Source organism: Dendropsophus ebraccatus, chromosome 15, assembly GCF_027789765.1.
Source record: "Dendropsophus ebraccatus isolate aDenEbr1 chromosome 15, aDenEbr1.pat, whole genome shotgun sequence".
NCBI classification, from domain to species: Eukaryota; Metazoa; Chordata; class Amphibia; order Anura; family Hylidae; genus Dendropsophus; species Dendropsophus ebraccatus.
The window spans coordinates 561,441-582,697 of record NC_091468.1 but is presented as its reverse complement, the minus strand read 5'-3'; the positions used below and the strand labels follow the sequence as shown (position 1 = coordinate 582,697).

Genomic DNA, 21,257 nt, shown 5'->3' with positions numbered 1-21,257 from the left:
CAGGTTCAATCTAGGGAATCCTACTGTGTTGATCCAGGGAAGGCAAAAACCCCCATGAGGCTGACGACAACCGCCCCACCACAGGGAGAAAACTCCCCCCGACTCCAATGGCGACCAGAACAATCCCCGGATCACCAGAAATCTAATGCCCATAACTTGTAATATTATATTGTTCAAGAAAAGCATCCGGGCCTCCCCTGTACTTCATGTGGCAGAGAGTTCCACAGTCTTACCGCTTGTACAGTAAAGAATATAGAGTTCCACAGTCTTACCCCTCGTACAGTAAAGAATATAGAGAGTTCCACAGTCTTACCGCTCGTACAGTAAAGAACCCGCGTCGAAGCTGATGATAAAATCTTCTTTCCTCTAGACGAAGAGGATGCCCCCTTGTCATGGTTACAGACCTAGGAGTAAGGAGACCCCTACATAGATCTCTGTACTGTCCAGTCATATATTTGTACATTGGGATCAGATCGCCCCTAAGACGTCTTTTTCTAGTGTAAGTAACCCCAAGCGTGATACCCTGTCCTGTAACACCCCTCCCCCATTCCTTTAGTGACCTTTGTTGCCCTCCTCTGCACCCGCTCCAGGTCAGCTGTGTCCTTCTTATATACCGATGCCCGGTGCTGTATACAGTATATACCATGTGTGGTCTGACCAGTGGTTTATAAAGAGGCAAAACTATGTTCTCATCTTTAGCATCTATACCTCTTTTGATGCCTCCCATTATTTTATTAGCCTTGGCAGCTGCTGCCTGGCACTGATCACTATAGATGAGGTTACCGGCCACCAATCCCCTCAGCTCCTTTTCGGCAGCAGGGTTACCCAGTGTTTTATTATTTAGCACATAACTGTACTTATTATTTCTACGGCCTAAGTGCATAACCTTACATTTATTCACATTAAACTTCATCTGCCATTTCACTGCCCAAGCCTCCAGCTTCTCCAAATCCCTCTGTAATATGATATTATTCTCCTCTGTACTGATTACTTTACCCAGTTTAGTATCATCTGCAAAAATGGAGATTCTACTCTGTAGCCCCTCTACAAGATCATTAGTAAAAATATTAAAAAGAAGTGGACCCTGATCCTGAGTTACATCCTGTATTATACTCCAGAGCTGCACTCTTGAGTTGTTCCCCCCTATGGTTTATGGTCACACAGACACAGTTTCTACAAAGAACTTTTATTCATATTGGACGGTGGTGACGTAAAGAAGTCCCCAATGGGAGGAGAGCGGGGGGGCGGCTGATGGTGCAGGGTCACCCATGGGAGGAGAGCAGGGGCCGGCTGATGGTGCTATTTGTGGTCATGGCTGACAGCTCCCACCTGTAGAGAATACAAGAAGGTGATAGTGAGGCCGAGCATAGGAGGAACCCCCTTTACAGTACACACTCTGCCCACACACACTGAAGGGCCCCTCATCTAACACCCCTCCCCAACACACACACACACTCACACACACACACTCACACTCACACACTCACACACTCTGAGAGCCCCCCTCATCTAACACACTGAGGGGCCCCTCATCCATATGTGTACACACCTGATGTCATGGGGTAAACAGGACTGGTCAAGGCTGTAGTGTAGTACGGCCAGCTTACACAGAGTCTTTAGACTGGGGCCTGGGGGAAATAGTAAAGGTTAAAGACTACAGAAGTTGTGCCCCATCTCATACCCACCCAGTTCAACCCCCTCCCCCACATCATATACATCCCCACTCCCCAAACACACACGTTCCCCACGTCCCATACATCCCCACTACCTCCCATACACGTTCCCCCCGTCCCATACATCCACACTACCCCCCCCCCCCGTCACATACATCCATACTACCCCTCACACATACACACATTCCCCATGTCCCATACATCCCCACCCATACACACACGTTCCCCATGTCCCATACATCCCCACCCATACACACACGTTCCCCATGTCCCATACATCCCCACCCATACACACACGTTCCCCATGTCCCATACATCCCCACCCATATACACACGTTCCCCATGTCCCATACATCCCCACCCATATACACACGTTCCCCATGTCCCATACATCCCCACTCCCCCACCCATACACACACATTCCGCATGTCCCATACTTCCCCACTCCCCCATCCATACACACACACGTTCCGCATGTCCCATGCATCCCCACTCCCCCACCCATACATCCCCACTCCCTCCGTCCCATACATCCACACACACACGTCCCATACATCCATACTCCCCCACCCATACACACACGTTCCCCCTGTCCCATACATTCTCACTCCCCCACCCATACACACGTTTCTCATGTCCCATACATCCCCACTCCCCCACCTATACACACGTTCCCCACATCCCATACATCCCCACACACGTTCCCCACGTTCCATACATCCACACTCCCCCACCCATACACACACACTTTCCGCATGTCCCATACTTCCCCACTCCCCCATCCATACATCCCCACTCCCTCACCTATACATCCCCACTCCCTCCGTCCCATACATCCACACTACCCCCCATACACATACATCCCCACTCCCCCACCCATACACACACGTTCCCCCGTCCCATACATTCTCACTCCCCCACCCATACACACGTTTCTCATGTCCCAAACATTCTCACTCCCCCACCCATACACACGTTTCTCATGTCCCATACATTCTCACTCCCCCACCTATACACACGTTCCCAACATCCCATACATCCCCACGTCCCATACATCCACACACATGTTCCCCACGTCCCATACATCCCCACTCCCCCATCCATACACACGTTCCCCACGTCCCATACATCCCCACTCCCCCACCCATACACACAAACATTCCCCACGTCCCATACATCCCCACTCCCCCACCCATACACACACATTCCCCCCCGTCCCATACATCCACACTACCCCCCATACACACACGTTCCCCACGTCCCATACATCCCCACTCCCTTTCAATACACATGTCCCCCCATCCCATACATCCACACTACCCCCCATACACACACAGACACACGTTCCCTACGTCCCATACATCCCCACTCCCCCACCCATACACACACGTTCCCCCACGTCCCATACATCCCCACTCCCCCCCATCCCATACATCCACACTACCCCCATACACACACGTTCCCCACGTCCCATACATCCCCACTCCCCCCCATCCCATACATCCACACTACCCCCCACACACACATTCCCCCATCCCATACATCCACACCACCCCCATACAAGTTCCCCCCGTCTCATACATCCACATTACCCCCCATACAAGTTCCCCCCGTTCCATACATCCAAACTACCCCCCCCCCGTCCCATACATCCCCACTCCCCCCCATACACATGTTCCCCCCATCCCATCCATCCACACTACCCCCCATACATACACATTCCCCACGTCCTATACATCCCCACTCCCCCACCCATACACACACGTTCCCCCCATCCCATACAGCCACACTACCCCCCCCCACACACACGTTCCCCACATCCTATACAGCCCCAGTACCCCACCCATACACACACGTTCCGCCCATACATCCACACTACCCCATATATATACACACACACGTTCCCCACGTACTATACATCCTATACATCCCCACTCCCCCACCCATACATCCACACTATCCCCCATACACACTCACGTTCCCCATGTCCTATACATCCCCACTCCCCCACCCATACACACACGTCCCCCCATCCCATACAGCCACACTACCCCCCATACACACGTTCCCCACGTCTTATACATCCCCCCCACCCCATACATCCCCATTCTCCCCATACACACACACACACACGTCCCATACATCCCCACTCCCCCCCATACACACACGTCCCATACATCCCCACTCCCCCCCATACACACACATTCTCCACGTCCTATACATCCCCACTCCCCCACCCATACACACATGTTCCCCCCCATCCCATACAGCCACACTACCCCCCATACACACACACATGTTCCCCACGTCCAATACATCCCCAGTCCCCCCATATATACACACACACGTTCCCCACGTCCTATACATCCCCACTACCCCACCCATACACACACACACGTTCCCCACGTCCTATACATCCCCAGTCCCCCCCATATACACACACACGTTCCCCACGTCCTATACATCCCCAGACCCCCCCCCCAATACATCCACACTACCCCCATATATACACACACACGTTCCCCCCCATAGATCCACACATTCCCCCCATATATACACACACACACACACACACACACACACACACACACACGTGTTCCCCCCCAATACATCCACACTACCCCCCCCCCCCACACACACACACATTCCCTCCCATACATCCACACAACCCCCATATATACATACACACACACACACACACACACATTCCCCCCCATACATCCACACTACCCCCATATATACACACACACACACACACATCCCCCCGCATACATCCACACTACCCCCATATATATATATATATATATATATATATACACACACATTTCCCCCCATACATCCACACTAACCCCATATATACACACACACATCCCCCCGCATACATCCACACTACCCCCATATATATATATATATATATACACACACACACACACACACACTCCCCCCCATCCATCCACACACACACACTCCCCCCCATCCATCCACACTACCCCCATATATACACACACACACACACGTTTCCCCCCCATACATCCACACTATCCCCCCTTACACACACACGTTCCGCCCATACATCCACACTACCCCACACGTCCCCCCATTCCATCCATCCACACTACCCCCCATACACTCACACACGTCCCCCCCATTCACTCACACACGTCCCCCCCCATTCCATCCATCCACACGTCCCCCCCATTCCATCCATGCACACTACCCCCCCCATACACACACACACGTCCCCCCCATTCCATCCACACTACCCCCTCCCCCCATACACTCACACACGTCCCCCCCATTCCATCCATCCACACTACCCCCTCCCCCCCATACACTCACACACGTCCCCCCCATTCCATCCATCCACACTACCCCCCATACACTCACACACGTCCCCCCATTCCATCCATCCACACTACCCCCCATACACTCACACACGTCCTCCCCCCATTCCATCCATCCACACTACCCCCCATACACTCACACACGTCCCCCCCATTCCATCCATCCACACTACCCCCCCCCCCCCATACACTCACACACGTCCCCCCCATTCCATCCATCCACACTACCCCCCCATACACTCACACACGTCCCCCCCATTCCATCCATCCACACTACCCCCCATACACTCACACACGTCCCCCCCATTCCATCCATCCACACTACCCCCTCCCCCCATACACTCACACACGTCCTCCCCCCATTCCATCCATCCACACTACCCCCCATACACTCACACACGTCCCCCCCATTCCATCCATCCACACTACCCCCCATACACTCACACACGTCCCCCCCATTCCATCCATCCACACTACCCCCTCCCCCCATACACTCACACACGTCCTCCCCCCATTCCATCCATCCACACTACCCCCCATACACTCACACACGTCCCCCCCATTCCATCCATCCACACTACCCCCCATACACTCACACACGTCCCCCCATTCCATCCATCCACACTACCCCCCATACACTCACACACGTCCCCCCCCATTCCATCCATCCACACTACCCCCCATACACTCACACACGTCCCCCCCATTCCATCCATCCACACTACCCCCCATACACACACACGTCCCCCCCCATTCCATCCATCCACACTACCCCCTCCCCCCATACACACACACGTCCCCCCCATTCCATCCATCCACACTACCCCCTCCCCCCATACACTCACACACGTCCCCCCCATTCCATCCATCCACACTACCCCCTCCCCCCATACACACACACGTCCCCCCCATTCCATCCATCCACACTACCCCCTCCCCCCATACACTCACACACGTCCCCCCCATTCCATCCATCCACACTACCCCCCATACACACACACGTCCCCCCCATTCCATCCATCCACACTACCCCCCTCCCCCCATCCACACACACGTCCCCCCCCATTCCATCCATCCACACTACCCCCTCCCCCCCATACACTCACACACGTCCCCCCCCATTCCATCCATCCACACTACCCCCTCCCCCCATACACACACACGTCCCCCCCATTCCATCCATCCACACTACCCCCTCCCCCCATACACGCACACGTCCCCCCCCCATTCCATCCAATACACACACACGTCCCCCCCATTCCATCCATCCACACTACCCCCTCCCCCCATCCACACACACGTCCCCCCCATTCCATCCATCCACACTACCCCCCTCCCCCCATACACTCACACACGTCCCCCCATTCCATCCATCCACACTACCCCCTCCCCCCCATACACTCACACACGTCCCCCCATTCCATCCATCCACACTACCCCCTCCCCCCATACACTCACACACGTCCCCCCCATTCCATCCATCCACACTACCCCCCATACACTCACACACGTCCCCCCCCATACACTCACACACGTCCCCCCCATTCCATCCATCCACACTACCCCCCCATACACTCACACACGTCCCCCCCATTCCATCCATCCACACTACCCCCCCATACACTCACACACGTCCCCCCCATTCCATCCATCCACACTACCCCACATACACTCACACACGTCCCCCCCATTCCATCCATCCACACTACCCCCTCCCCCCATACACTCACACACGTCCTCCCCCCATTCCATCCATCCACACTACCCCCCATACACTCACACACGTCCCCCCCATTCCATCCATCCACACTACCCCCCTCCCCCCATACACTCACACACGTCCCCCCATTCCATCCATCCACACTACCCCCTCCCCCCATACACTCACACACGTCCCCCCCATTCCATCCATCCACACTACCCCCCCCCCCATACACTCACACACGTCCCCCCCCATTCCATCCATCCACACTACCCCCCATACACTCACACACGTCCCCCCCATTCCATCCATCCACACTACCCCCTCCCCCCATACACTCACACACGTCCCCCCCATTCCATCCATCCACACTACCCCCCCCATACACTCACACACGTCCCCCCCATTCCATCCATCCACACTACCCCACATACACTCACACACGTCCCCCCCCATTCCATCCATCCACACTACCCCCTCCCCCCCATACACTCACACACGTCCTCCCCCCATTCCATCCATCCACACTACCCCCCATACACTCACACACGTCCCCCCCATTCCATCCATCCACACTACCCCCCTCCCCCCATACACTCACACACGTCCCCCCCCATTCCATCCATCCACACTACCCCCCATACACTCACACACGTCCCCCCCATTCCATCCATCCACACTACCCCCCATACACTCACACACGTCCCCCCCATTCCATCCATCCACACTACCCCCCATACACTCACACACATCCCCCCCATTCCATCCATCCACACTACCCCCTCCACCCATACACTCACACACGTCCCCCCCATTCCATCCATCCACACTACCCCCCATACCATCCATCCACACTACCCCCTCCCCCCATACACTCACACATGTCCTCCCCCCATTCCATCCATCCACACTACCCCCCATACACTCACACACGTCCCCCCCATTCCATCCTTCCACACTACCCCCTCCCCCCATACACTCACACGTCCCCCCCCATTCCATCCATCCACACTACCCCCCATACAATCACACACGTCCCCCCCATTCCATCCATCCACACTACCCCCCATACACTCACACACGTCCCCCCCATTCCATCCATCCACACTACCCCCCATACACTCACACACGTCCCCCCCATTCCATCCATCCACACTACCCCCCATACACACACACGTCCCCCCCATTCCATCCATCCACACTACCCCCTCCCCCCATACACACACACGTCCCCCCCATTCCATCCATCCACACTACCCCCTCCCCCCATACACTCACACACGTCCCCCCCCATTCCATCCATCCACACTACCCCCCATACACACACATGTCCCCCCCATTCCATCCATCCACACTACCCCCTCCCCCCATACACACACACGTCCCCCCCATTCCATCCATCCACACTACCCCCTCCCCCCATACACTCACACACGTCCCCCCCATTCCATCCATCCACACTACCCCCTCCCCCCATACACTCACACACGTCCCCCCCATTCCATCCATCCACACTACCCCCTCCCCCCATACACTCACACACGTCCCCCCCCATTCCATCCATCCACACTACCCCCCATACACTCACACACGTCCCCCCCATTCCATCCATCCACACTACCCCCTCCCCCCATACACTCACACACGTCCCCCCCATTCTATCCATCCACTACCCCCCCCATACACTCACACACGTCCCCCCCCATTCCATCCATCCACACTACCCCCCATACACTCACACACGTCCCCCCCCATTCCATCCATCCACACTACCCCCTCCCCCCATACACTCACACACGTCCCCCCCATTCCATCCATCCACACTACCCCCTCCCCCCATACACGCACACGTCCCCCCCATTCCATCCATCCACACTACCCCCTCCCCCCATACACTCACACACGTCCCCCCATTCCATCCATCCACACTACCCCCCCATACACTCACACACGTCCCCCCCATTCCATCCATCCACACTACCCCCCCATACACACACACGTCCCCCCATTCCATCCATCCACACTACCCCCTCCCCCTATACACTCACACACATCCCCCCCATTCCATCCATCCACACTACCCCCTCCCCCCATACACTCACACACGTCCCCCCCATTCCATCCATCCACACTACCCCCTCCCCCCATACACTCACACACGTCCCCCCCATTCCATCCATCCACACTACCCCCCTCCCCCCATACACTCACACACGTCCCCCCCATTCCATCCATCCACACTACCCCCCCCATTCCACTCACACACGTCCCCCCCCATTCCATCCATCCACACTACCCCCCCCATACACTCACAGACATCCCCCCCATTCCATCCATCCACACTACCCCCCCCCATACACTCACACACGTCCCCCCCATTCCATCCATCCACACTACCCCCCATACACTCACACACGTCCCCCCCATTCCATCCATCCACACTACCCCCCATACACTCACACACGTCCCCCCCATTCCATCCATCCACACTACCCCCCATACACTCACACACGTCCCCCCCATTCCATCCATCCACACTACCCCCCATACACACACACGTCCCCCCCCATTCCATCCACACTACCCCCTCCCCCCATACACTCACACACGTCCCCCCCATTCCATCCATCCACACTACCCCTCCCCCCATACACACACACGTCCCCCCCATTCCATCCATCCACACTACCCCCCTCCCCCCATACTCACACACGTCCCCCCCATTCCATCCATCCACACTACCCCCTCCCCCCCATACACTCACACACGTCCCCCCCATTCCATCCATCCACACTACCCCCTCCCCCCATACACTCACACACGTCCCCCCCATTCCATCCATCCACACTACCCCCTCCCCCCATACACTCACACACGTCCCCCCCATTCCATCCATCCACACTACCCCCTCCCCCCATACACTCACACACGTCCCCCCCATTCCATCCATCCACACTACCCCCCCCATACACTCACACACGTCCCCCCCCCATTCCATCCATCCACACTACCCCCCCCATACACACACGTCCCCCCCATTCCATCCATCCACACTACCCCCCCCCATACACTCACACACGTCCCCCCCATTCCATCCATCCACACTACCCCCCCCCCATACACTCACACACGTCCCCCCATTCCATCCATCCACACTACCCCCTCCCCCTATACACTCACACACGTCCCCCCCATTCCATCCATCCACACTACCCCCTCCCCCCATACTCACACACGTCCCCCCCATTCCATCCATCCACACTACCCCCCCTCCCCCCATACACTCACACACGTCCCCCCCATTCCATCCATCCACACTACCCCCCATACACTCACACACGTCCACCCCATTCCATCCATCCACACTACCCCCCATACACTCACACACGTCCCCCCCATTCCATCCATCCACACTACCCCCCATACACACACACGTCCCCCCCATTCCATCCATCCACACTACCCCCCATACAAACACACGTCCCCCCCATTCCATCCATCCACACTACCCCCCTCCCCCCATACACTCACACACGTCCCCCCCATTCCATCCATCCACACTACCCCCCATACACTCACACACGTCCCCCCCATTCCATCCATCCACACTACCCCCTCCCCCCATACACTCACACACGTCCCCCCCATTCCATCCATCCACACTACCCCCCATACACTCACACACGTCCCCCCCATTCCATCCATCCACACTACCCCCCATACACACACACGTCCCCCCCATTCCATCCATCCACACTACCCCCCATACAAACACACGTCCCCCCCATTCCATCCATCCACACTACCCCCCATACACTCACACACGTCCCCCCCCATTCCATCCATCCACACTACCCCCCCCATACACTCACACACGTCCCCCCCATTCCATCCATCCACACTACCCCCCATACACTCACACACGTTCCCCCCATTCCATCCATCCACACTACCCCCCATACACTCACACACGTTCCCCCCATTCCATCCATCCACACTACCCCCCCCATACACTCACACACGTCCCCCCCATTCCATCCATCCACACTACCCCACATACACTCACACACGTCCCCCCCATTCCATCCATCCACACTACCCCCATACACTCACACACGTCCCCCCATTCCATCCATCCACACTACCCCCCATACACTCACACACGTTCCCCCCATTCCATCCATCCACACTACCCCCTCCCCCCATACACTCACACACATCCCCCCATTCCATCCATCCACACTACCCCCATACACTCACACACGTCCCCCCCATTCCATCCATCCACACTACCCCCCCCATACACTCACACACGTCCCCCCCATTCCATCCATCCACACTACCCCACATACACTCACACACGTCCCCCCCATTCCATCCATCCACACTACCCCCCATACACTCACACACGTCCCCCCATTCCATCCATCCACACTACCCCCCATACACTCACACACGTTCCCCCCATTCCATCCATCCACACTACCCCCCCCCCCATACACTCACACACATCCCCCCATTCCATCCATCCACACTACCCCCCATACAATCACACACACACATTTATTAATTAGCATCCAGAATATTTCCTGGATGATTGGGGAGGGGCGGGAGCGATATAATCCTATGACATCCTGGTGGTATCTGTATACTGGTCACCTCCTGCTGCAGCTGTACAGCTCCCTCATCTCATCCTCCTTGTATGGTCAGTAACATGGGGACTGGCACGTTCAGGGTTAACATAAACCAAAACCTATGAAGCACTGCTGCCGGTCCTGCGCTGCCCACCACGGCTGTCACTCATCCCCTCACCCCAACTCACTGAAGTCCAGGATGTAGAGATCAGAGTGATCCATCAGATAGAACTCATCTTGCAGATCTTGCTGGTCCGGAGACGGGCTGCGGCAAGAGAGAACGGCCATCAGACGTCACTGGTGTATATATATATATACACCCCACCACCACCTACCCGGTACATACCCCACAACCAACCCGGTATATACCCCACTGCAACAGTACCACCACCAACCCGGAGAGAATGGAGAGGTATATACACACTCATACAGGAGGGTAATAAGTATATAATACACTGCTGTATACCTACACAGAATGGAGAGATATATACACACTCATACAGGAGGATAATAAGTATATAATACACTGCTGTATACCTACACAGAATGAGGATATATATACAGACTCATACAGGAGGGGGATAAAAAGTATATAATACACTGCTGTATACCTACACAGAATGGAGAGATATATACACACTCATACAGGAGGGGGATAATAAGTATATAATACACTGCTGTATACCTACACAGAATGGGGAGATATATACACACTCATACAGGAGGAGGATAATAAGTATATAATACACTGCTGTATACCTACACAGAATGGGGAGATATTATCCTCCTCCTGTATGAGTGTGTATATATCTCCCCATTCTGTGTAGGTATACAGCAGTGTATTATATACTTATTATCCTCCTCCTGTATGAGTGTTTATATATCTCCCCATTCTGTGTAGGTATACATCAGTGTATTATATACTTATTATCCTCCTCCTGTATGAGTGTGTATATAAGTATATAATACACTGCTGTATACCTACACAGAATGGGGAGATATATACACACTCATACAGGAGGAGGATAATAAGTATATAATACACTGCTGAATACCTACACAGAATGGAGATATATACACACTCATACAGGGGGATAATAAGTATATAATACACTGCTGTATACCTACACAGAATGGAGAGATATATACACACTCATACAGGAGGGGGATAATAAGTATATAATACACTGCTGTATACCTACACAGAATGAGGATATATACACACTCATACAGGAGGAGGATAATAAGTATATAATACACTGCTGTATACCTACACAGAATGTGGAGATATATACACACTTATACAGGAGGAGGATAATAAGTATATAATACACTGTACAGTATGTGTCTATGTCCGTATGTGTATATAGGACTGTATGTATGTGCTTGTGTGTATGGGTATATATATGTGCATGTGACTGTATGTATGTCCTTGTGTGTACAGCGTGTGTGTTTCCCTGTATGGGTATATATGCATAGCTCCCAACTGTCCGGGATCCTGCAGGACAGTCTCAATTTCGGGGTGCTGTCCCGCTGTCACGATAAAAGAAAAACAACAATCCAGTAAGTCACCTTTCAGCCAATCCCAGCACTCCTCTCCTGGCAGAGTGCACACTCCCATCATCCTCCGGCTCGGGCAGCAGGGTATAGAGACACTGTGCTGGGTGTCCCTGCAGCCACTATAATTCATGTTAGAGGCTGCAAGACACATCCGGCACAGTCAGTGTCTATATACCCTGCTGCCTGTGCCGGAGGATGATGGGAGTGCGCGCTCTGCCAGGAGAGGAGTGCTGGGATTGGCTGAAAGGTGACTTACTGGATTGTTGTTTTTCTGGTGGGGCCACACTATATGGGTGATTGGATACTATGTGGGGCACTATATTAGGGGGATTGGATATTATGTGGGGCACTATATTAGAGGGGTTGGATAGTATATGGGGATTTATATTAGAGGGGTTGGATAGTATATGGGGCACTATATTAGGGGGATTGGATACTATGTGGGGCACTATATGGGGGATTGGATACTATGTGGGGCATTATATTAGAGGGGTTGGATAGTATATGGGGCACTATATTAGGGGGATTGGATACTATGTAGGCACTATATGGGGGATTGGATACTATGTGGGGCACTATATGGGGGATTGGATACTATGTGGGGCACTATATTAGGGGGATTGGATACTATGTAGGCACTATATGGGGGATTGGATACTATGTGGGGCACTATATGGGGGATTGGATACTATGTGGGGCACTATATTAGGGGGATTGGATACTATGTGGGGCACTATATTAGGGGGATTGTATACTATGTGGGGCACTATATTAGGGGGATTGTATACTATGTGGGGCACTATATTAGGGGGATTGGATACTATGTGGGGCGCTATAATGGGGGATTGGATACTATGTGGGGCACTATATTAGGGGGATTGGATACTATGTGGGGCGCTATAATGGGGGATTGGATACTATGTGGGGCATTATATTAGAGGGGTTGGATACTATATGGGGCACTATATTAGGGGGATTGGATACTATGTGGGGCATTATATTAGAGGGGTTGGATATTATGTGGGGCACTATATTAGGGGGATTGGATACTATGTGGGGCATTATATTAGAGGGGTTGGATACTATGTGGGGCACTATATTAGGGGGATTGGATACTATGTGGGGCATTATATTAGAGGGGTTGGATACTATGTGGGGCACTATATTAGGGGGATTGGATACTATGTGGGGCATTATATTAGAGGGGTTGGATACTATGTGGGGCACTATATTAGGGGGATTGGATACTATGTGGGGCACTATATTAGGGGGATTGGATACTATGTGGGGCACTATATTAGGGGGATTGGACACTATGTGGGGCACTATATTAGGGGGATTGGATACTATGTGGGGCACTATATTAGGGGGATTGGATACTATGTGAGCACTATATTAGGGGGATTGGATACTATGTGGGGCACTATATTAGGGGGATTGGATACTATGTGGGGCACTATATTAGGGGGATTGGATACTATGTGGGGCACTATATTAGGGGGATTGGATACTATGTGGGGCACTATATTAGGGGGATTGGATACTATGTGGGGCACTATATTAGTGGGATTGGATACTATGTGGGGCACTATATTAGGGGGATTGGATACTATGTAGGCACTATATGGGGGGATTGGATACTATGTAGGCACTATATGGGGGGATTGGATACTATGTGGGGCACTATATTAGGGGGATTGGATACTATGTGGGGCATTATATTAGGGGGATTGGATACTATGTGGGGCACTATATTAGGGGGATTGGATACTATGTGAGCACTATATTAGGGGGATTGGATACTATGTGGGGCACTATATTAGGGGGATTGGATACTATGTGGGGCACTATATTAGGGGGATTGGATACTATGTGGGGCACTATATTAGGGGGATTGGATACTATGTGGGGCACTATATTAGGGGGATTGGATACTATGTGGGGCACTATATTAGGGGGATTGGATACTATGTGGGGCACTATATTAGAGGGGTTGGATACTATGTATGCAAAAAAGGGGTCAGTGGAGCCTCAGTTAAGAGTCTCAAAACACAGGAATTTTTCACTGTTCTCCCTGAGTTCAGTGATTGTTGTGTTTTGTTGGTCTATTTATCATTGCCCCCCAGTAGCCAGAATCCTGCTCCACACTGACAAGGGGCAAATACCCCGAAACTGCAGTCTGTGGATGGATGCCCGGCCTTGGTAACCCTTGTCTTATGTCGTTATACTCGCCACAGAGTTAGACTTTGACTCACAGGGGCCACCCTGGTGTTTCCCTATTTGGGTCCTAAAGCTCGCAACAGAGTGAGGACCTGAGGGACTACGTATCAGGGTGGTTTGGTGCTCTCCCCACTAGGAGGCGCCCCTTGGCAATGGGCTTCCTTCTTTGGAGAGGGAAATCTGGCTATTCCTGTGTTTTGAGACCCGTAACTGAGGCTCCACGGACCCCTGTTTTGCATATTTAAATTTTGTATGGGACAATTAATGGAGACTCGTAAATGAGGACTCCATTGGAATTTTTCACTCTTCTCCCTGAGTTCAGTGATTGTTGTGTTTTGTTGGATACTATGTGGGGCACTATATTAGGGGGATTGGATACTATGTGGGGCACTATATTAGGGGGATTGGATACTATGTGGGGCAGTATATTAGAGGGATTGAATACTATATGGGGCACTATATTAGAGGGATTGGATACTATGTGGGGCAGTATATTAGAGGGATTGAATACTATATGGGGCACTATATTAGAGGGATTGGATACTATGTGGGCACTATATTAGGGGGATTGGATACTATGTGGGGCACTATATTAGGGGGATTGGATACTATGTGGGGCAGTATATTAGGGGGATTGGATACTATGTGGGGCAGTATATTAGAGGGATTGAATACTATATGGGGCACTATATTAGAGGGATTGGATACTATGTGGGCACTATATTAGGGGGATTGGATACTATGTGGGGCACTATATTAGGGGGATTGGATACTATGTGGGGCACTATATTAGGGGGATTGGATACTATGTGGGGCAGTATATTAGAGGGATTGAATACTATATGGGGCACTATATTAGAGGGATTGGATACTATGTGGGCACTATATTAGGGGGATTGGATACTATGTGGGGCACTATATTAGGGGGATTGGATACTATGTGGGGCAGTATATTAGGGGGATTGGATACTATGTGGGGCAGTATATTAGAGGGATTGGATACTATGTGGGCACTATATTAGGTGATTGGATACTATGTGGGGCACTATATTAGGGGGATTGGATACTATGTGGAGCAGTATATTAGAGGGATTGAATACTATATGGGGCACTATATTAGAGGGATTGGATACTATGTGGGGCACTATATTAGGTGATTGGATACTATGTGGGGCACTATATTAGAGGGGATTGGATACTATGTGGGCACTATATTAGGTGATTGGATACTATGTGGGGCACTATATTAGGTGATTGGATACTATGTGGGGCACTATATTAGAGGGGATTGGATACTATGTGGGGCACTATATTAGGGGATTGAATACTATATGGGGCACTATATTAGGGGGATTGGATACTATATTAGGGGGATTGGATACTATGTGGAGCACTATATTAGAGGGGTTGAATACTATGTGGGGCAGTATATTAGGGGATTGGATACTATATGGGGCACTATATTAGAGGAATTGGATACTATGTGGGGCACTATATTAGGGGGATTAAACACTATGTAGGCACTATATTAGGGGGATTGGATACTATGTGGGGATTTATATTAGAGGGGTTGGATACTATGTGGGGCACTATATTAGGGGGATTGGATACTATGTGGGGATTTATATTAGAGGGGTTGGATACTATGTGGGGCACTATATTAGGGGGATTGGATACTATGTGGGGCACTATATTAGGGGGATTGGATACTATGTGGGGCACTATATTAGGGGGATTGGATACTATGTGGGCACTATATTAGGGGGATTGGATACTATGTGGGGCGCTATAATGGGGGATTGGATACTATGTGGGGCATTATATTAGGGGGATTGGATACTATGTGGGGCACTATATTAGGGGGATTGGATACTATGTGGGGATTTATATTAGAGGGGTTGGATACTATGTGGGGCACTATATTAGGGGGATTGGATACTATGTGGGGCACTATATTAGGGGGATTGGATACTATGTGGGGCACTATATTAGGGGGATTGGATACTATGTAGGCACTATATTAGGGGGATTGGATACTATGTAGGCACTATATTAGGGGGATTGGATACTATGTGGGGCACTATATTAGGGGGATTGGATACTATGTGGGGCACTATATTAGGGGGATTGGATACTATGTAGGCACTATATTAGGGGGATTGGATACTATGTAGGCACTATATTAGAGGGGTTGGATACTATGTGGGGCATTATATTAGAGGGGTTGGATACTATGTGGGGCACTATATTAGGGGGATTGGATACTATGTGGGGCACTATATTAGGGGGATTGGATACTATGTGGGGCACTATATTAGGGGGATTGGATACTATGTGGGGCACTATATTAGGGGGATTGGATACTATGTGGGGCACTATATTAGGGGGATTGGATACTATGTGGGGCACTATATTAGGGGGATTGGATACTATGTGGGGCACTATATTAGGGGGATTGGATACTATGTAGGCACTATATTAGGGGGATTGGATACTATGTAGGCACTATATTAGGGGGATTGGATACTATGTGGGGCACTATATTAGGGGGATTGGATACTATGTGGGGCATTATATTAGGGGGATTGGATACTATGTGGGGCACTATATTAGGGGGATTGGATACTATGTGGGGCATTATATTAGGGGGATTGGATACTATGTAGGCACTATATTAGGGGGATTGGATACTATGTGGGGCACTATATTAGGGGGATTGGATACTATGTGGGGCACTATATTAGGGGGATTGGATACTATGTGGGGCACTATATTAGGGGGATTGGATAGAAACATAGAAGATTGTTGGCAGAAGAGACCACTGGGTCCATCTAGTTGCCCTTTTTAGTATTTTCTTTCTTATTATCTTAGGATAGATATATGTCTATCCCAGGCGTGTTACATTCTGTTATTGTAGATTAACCAACCACATCTGCTGGAAGTTTGTTCCAGGTATCTACTACTCTTTCAGTAAATTAATATTTTCTCACATTGCTTCTGATCTTTCCCCCAGTAACCTCTCACTGTGTCCTCCTGACTGGGTTTTTATACTAAAAACACTTCCATCCTGAACCTTATTTAGTCCTGTAACATATATAAAGGTTTCCATCATGTCCTCCCTTTCCCTTCTTCCTCCTGTAACATATATAAAGGTTTCCATCATGTCCTCCCTTTCCCTTCTTCCTCCTGTAACATATATAAAGGTTTCCATCATGTCCTCCCTTTCCCTTCTTCCTCCTGTAACATATATAAAGGTTTCCATCATGTCCTCCCTTTCCCTTCTTCCTCCTGTAACATATATAAAGGTTTCCATCATGTCCTCCCTTTCCCTTCTTCCCCTGTAACATATATAAAGGTTTCCATCATGTCCTCCCTTTCCCTTCTTCCCCCTGTAACATATATAAAGGTTTCCATCATGTCCCTCCTTTCCCTTCTTCCTCCTGTAACATATATAAAGGTTTCCATCATGTCCTCCCTTTCCCTTCTTCCTCCTGTAACATATATAATGGTTTCCATCATGTCCCTCCTTTCCCTTCTTCCTCCTGTAACATATATAAAGGTTTCCATCATGTCCTCCCTTTCCCTTCCTCCTCCTGAAACATATATAAAGGTTTCCATCATGTCCTCCCTTTCCCTTCTTCCTCCTGTAACATATATAAAGGTTTCCATCATGTCCTCCCTTTCCCTTCTTCCTCCTGTAACATATATAAAGGTTTCCATCATGTCCTCCCTTTCCCTTCTTCCCCCTGTAACATATATAAAGGTTTCCATCATGTCCTCCCTTTCCCTTCTTCCCCCTGTAACATATATAAAGGTTTCCATCATGTCCCTCCTTTCCCTTCTTCCTCCTGTAACATATATAAAGGTTTCCATCATGTCCTCCCTTTCCCTTCTTCCTCCTGTAACATATATAATGGTTTCCATCATGTCCCTCCTTTCCCTTCTTCCTCCTGTAACATATATAATGGTTTCCATCATGTCCCTCCTTTCCCTTCTTCCTCCTGTAACATATATAAAGGTTTCCATCATGTCCTCCCTTTCCCTTCCTCCTCCTGAAACATATATAAAGGTTTCCATCATGTCCTCCCTTTCCCTTCTTCCTCCTGTAACATATATAATGGTTTCCATCATGTCCCTCCTTTCCCTTCTTCCTCCTGTAACATATATAATGGTTTCCATCATGTCCCTCCTTTCCCTTCTTCCTCCTGTAACATATATAAAGGTTTCCATCATGTCCTCCCTTTCCCTTCTTCCTCCTGTAACATATATAATGGTTTCCATCATGTCCCCTCCTTTCCCTTCTTCCTCCTGTAACATATATAATGGTTTCCATCATGTCCCTCCTTTCCCTTCTTCCTCCTGTAACATATATAAAGGTTTCCATCATGTCCTCCCTTTCCCTTCCTCCTCCTGAAACATATATAAAGGTTTCCATCATGTCCTCCCTTTCCCTTCTTCCTCCTGTAACATATATAAAGGTTTCCATCATGTCCTCCCTTTCCCTTCCTCCTCCTGTAACATATATAAAGGTTTCCATCATGTCCCCCTTTCCCTTCTTCCTCCTGTAACATATATAAAGGTTTCCATCATGTCCCCCCTTTCCCTTCCTCCTCCTGTAACATATATAAAGGTTTCCATCATGTCCTCCCTTTCCCTTCTTCCTCCAGACTATACAGATACAAATCCTTCAGTCTTTCCTGATATGGTTTATCCCTCACACCCTCCACCATTTTTGTAGACGTCTTTGGACCTGTTCTATTTTATCAATGTCCTTTATTAGATGAGGTCTCCAGAACTGGACACAGTATCCCAGATGTGGCCTCACCAGAGCTCTATACAGCGGGATCACAATCTCCCTCTCCCTCTTCCTACTGGTTATACCTCTAGCTATACACCCCAACATACCATTATATATATACACATACACAGCCCAGCATACCATTATATATATATATATATATATATATATATATATATATATTTATATATATTACACACACACACTCTACTGCTCAAAAGTTTGGGGTCACATTGAAATGTCCTTATTTTTGAAGGAAAAGCGCTGTACTTCTCAATGAAGATAACTTTAAACTAGTCCTAACTTTAAACCAATCCCCTCTATACATTGCTAATGTGGTAACTGACTATTCTAGCTGCAAATGTCTGGTGTTTGGTGCAATATCTACATAGGTGTATAGAGGCCCATTTCCAGCAACTATCACTCCAGTCTTCTAATGATACAATGTGTTTGCTCATTGGCTCAGAAGGCTAATTGATGATTAGAAAACCCTTGTGCAATCATGTTCACACATCTGAAAACAGTCTAGCTCGTTACAGAAGCTACAAAACTGACCTTCCTTTGAGTAGATTGTGTTTCTGGAGCATCACATTTGTGGGGTCAATTAAACGCTCAAAATGGCCAGAAAAAGAGAACTTTCATCTGAAACTCGACAGTCTATTCTTGTTCTTAGAAATGAAGGCTATTCCATGCCAGAAATTGCTAAGAAATTGAAGATTTCCTACAACGGTGTGTACTACTCCCTTCAGAGGACAGCAGAAACAGGCTCTAACCAGAGTAGAAAAAGAAGTGGGAGGCCGCGTTGCACAACTAAGCAAGAAGATAAGCCCATTAGAGTCTCTAGTTTGAGAAACAGACGCCTCACAGGTCCCCGACTGGCATCTTCATTACATAGTACCCGCAAAACACCAGTGTCACCATCTACAGGGAAGAGGGAGGCGGCTGCAGGATTTTGGGCTTCAGGGCAGAGTGGCAAAGAAAAAGCCATATCTGAGACTGGCCAATAAAAGAAAAGATTAAGATGGGGAAAAGAACGCAGACATTGGACAGAGGAAGACTGGAAAAAAGTGTTGTGGACGATGGATGAATCCAAGTTTGAGGTGTTTGGATGACAAAGAAGAAGGTTTGTGAGACGCAGAAGAAATGAGAAGATGCTGGAAGAATGCCTGACGCCATCTGTTATACATGGTGGAGGTCATGTGATTGGTCTGGGGTTGGTGCTGTAAGGTGGGAGATTTGTACAGGGTAAAAGGATATGTGAATAAGGAAGGCCATCACTCTGCACCGCCATGCCATACCCAGTGGGCAGCGCTATTGGTTGGGGGA

The 21,257-nt window shown here is 50.2% G+C and overlaps 1 protein-coding gene across 3 annotated transcripts in view; it reads right to left on the bottom strand.

The window, feature by feature from the left end:
- Window positions 1-1,170: 1,170 nt before the first annotated feature.
- The window catches only part of KLHDC3 (kelch domain containing 3), a 73,805-nt gene continuing 53,718 nt past the window's right edge, over window positions 1,171-21,257 (bottom strand). For all 3 annotated transcript variants that reach the window (XM_069955556.1, XM_069955557.1, XM_069955558.1), the window contains 3 exons: window positions 11,542-11,618; window positions 1,550-1,628; window positions 1,171-1,329 (listed from right to left, as the gene is read on the bottom strand). In XM_069955556.1, coding sequence (XP_069811657.1) covers window positions 1,263-1,329; window positions 1,550-1,628; window positions 11,542-11,618 — 223 coding nt within the window. In that variant the 3' untranslated portion in view covers window positions 1,171-1,262. The remainder of the gene's footprint in view (window positions 1,330-1,549; window positions 1,629-11,541; window positions 11,619-21,257) is intronic.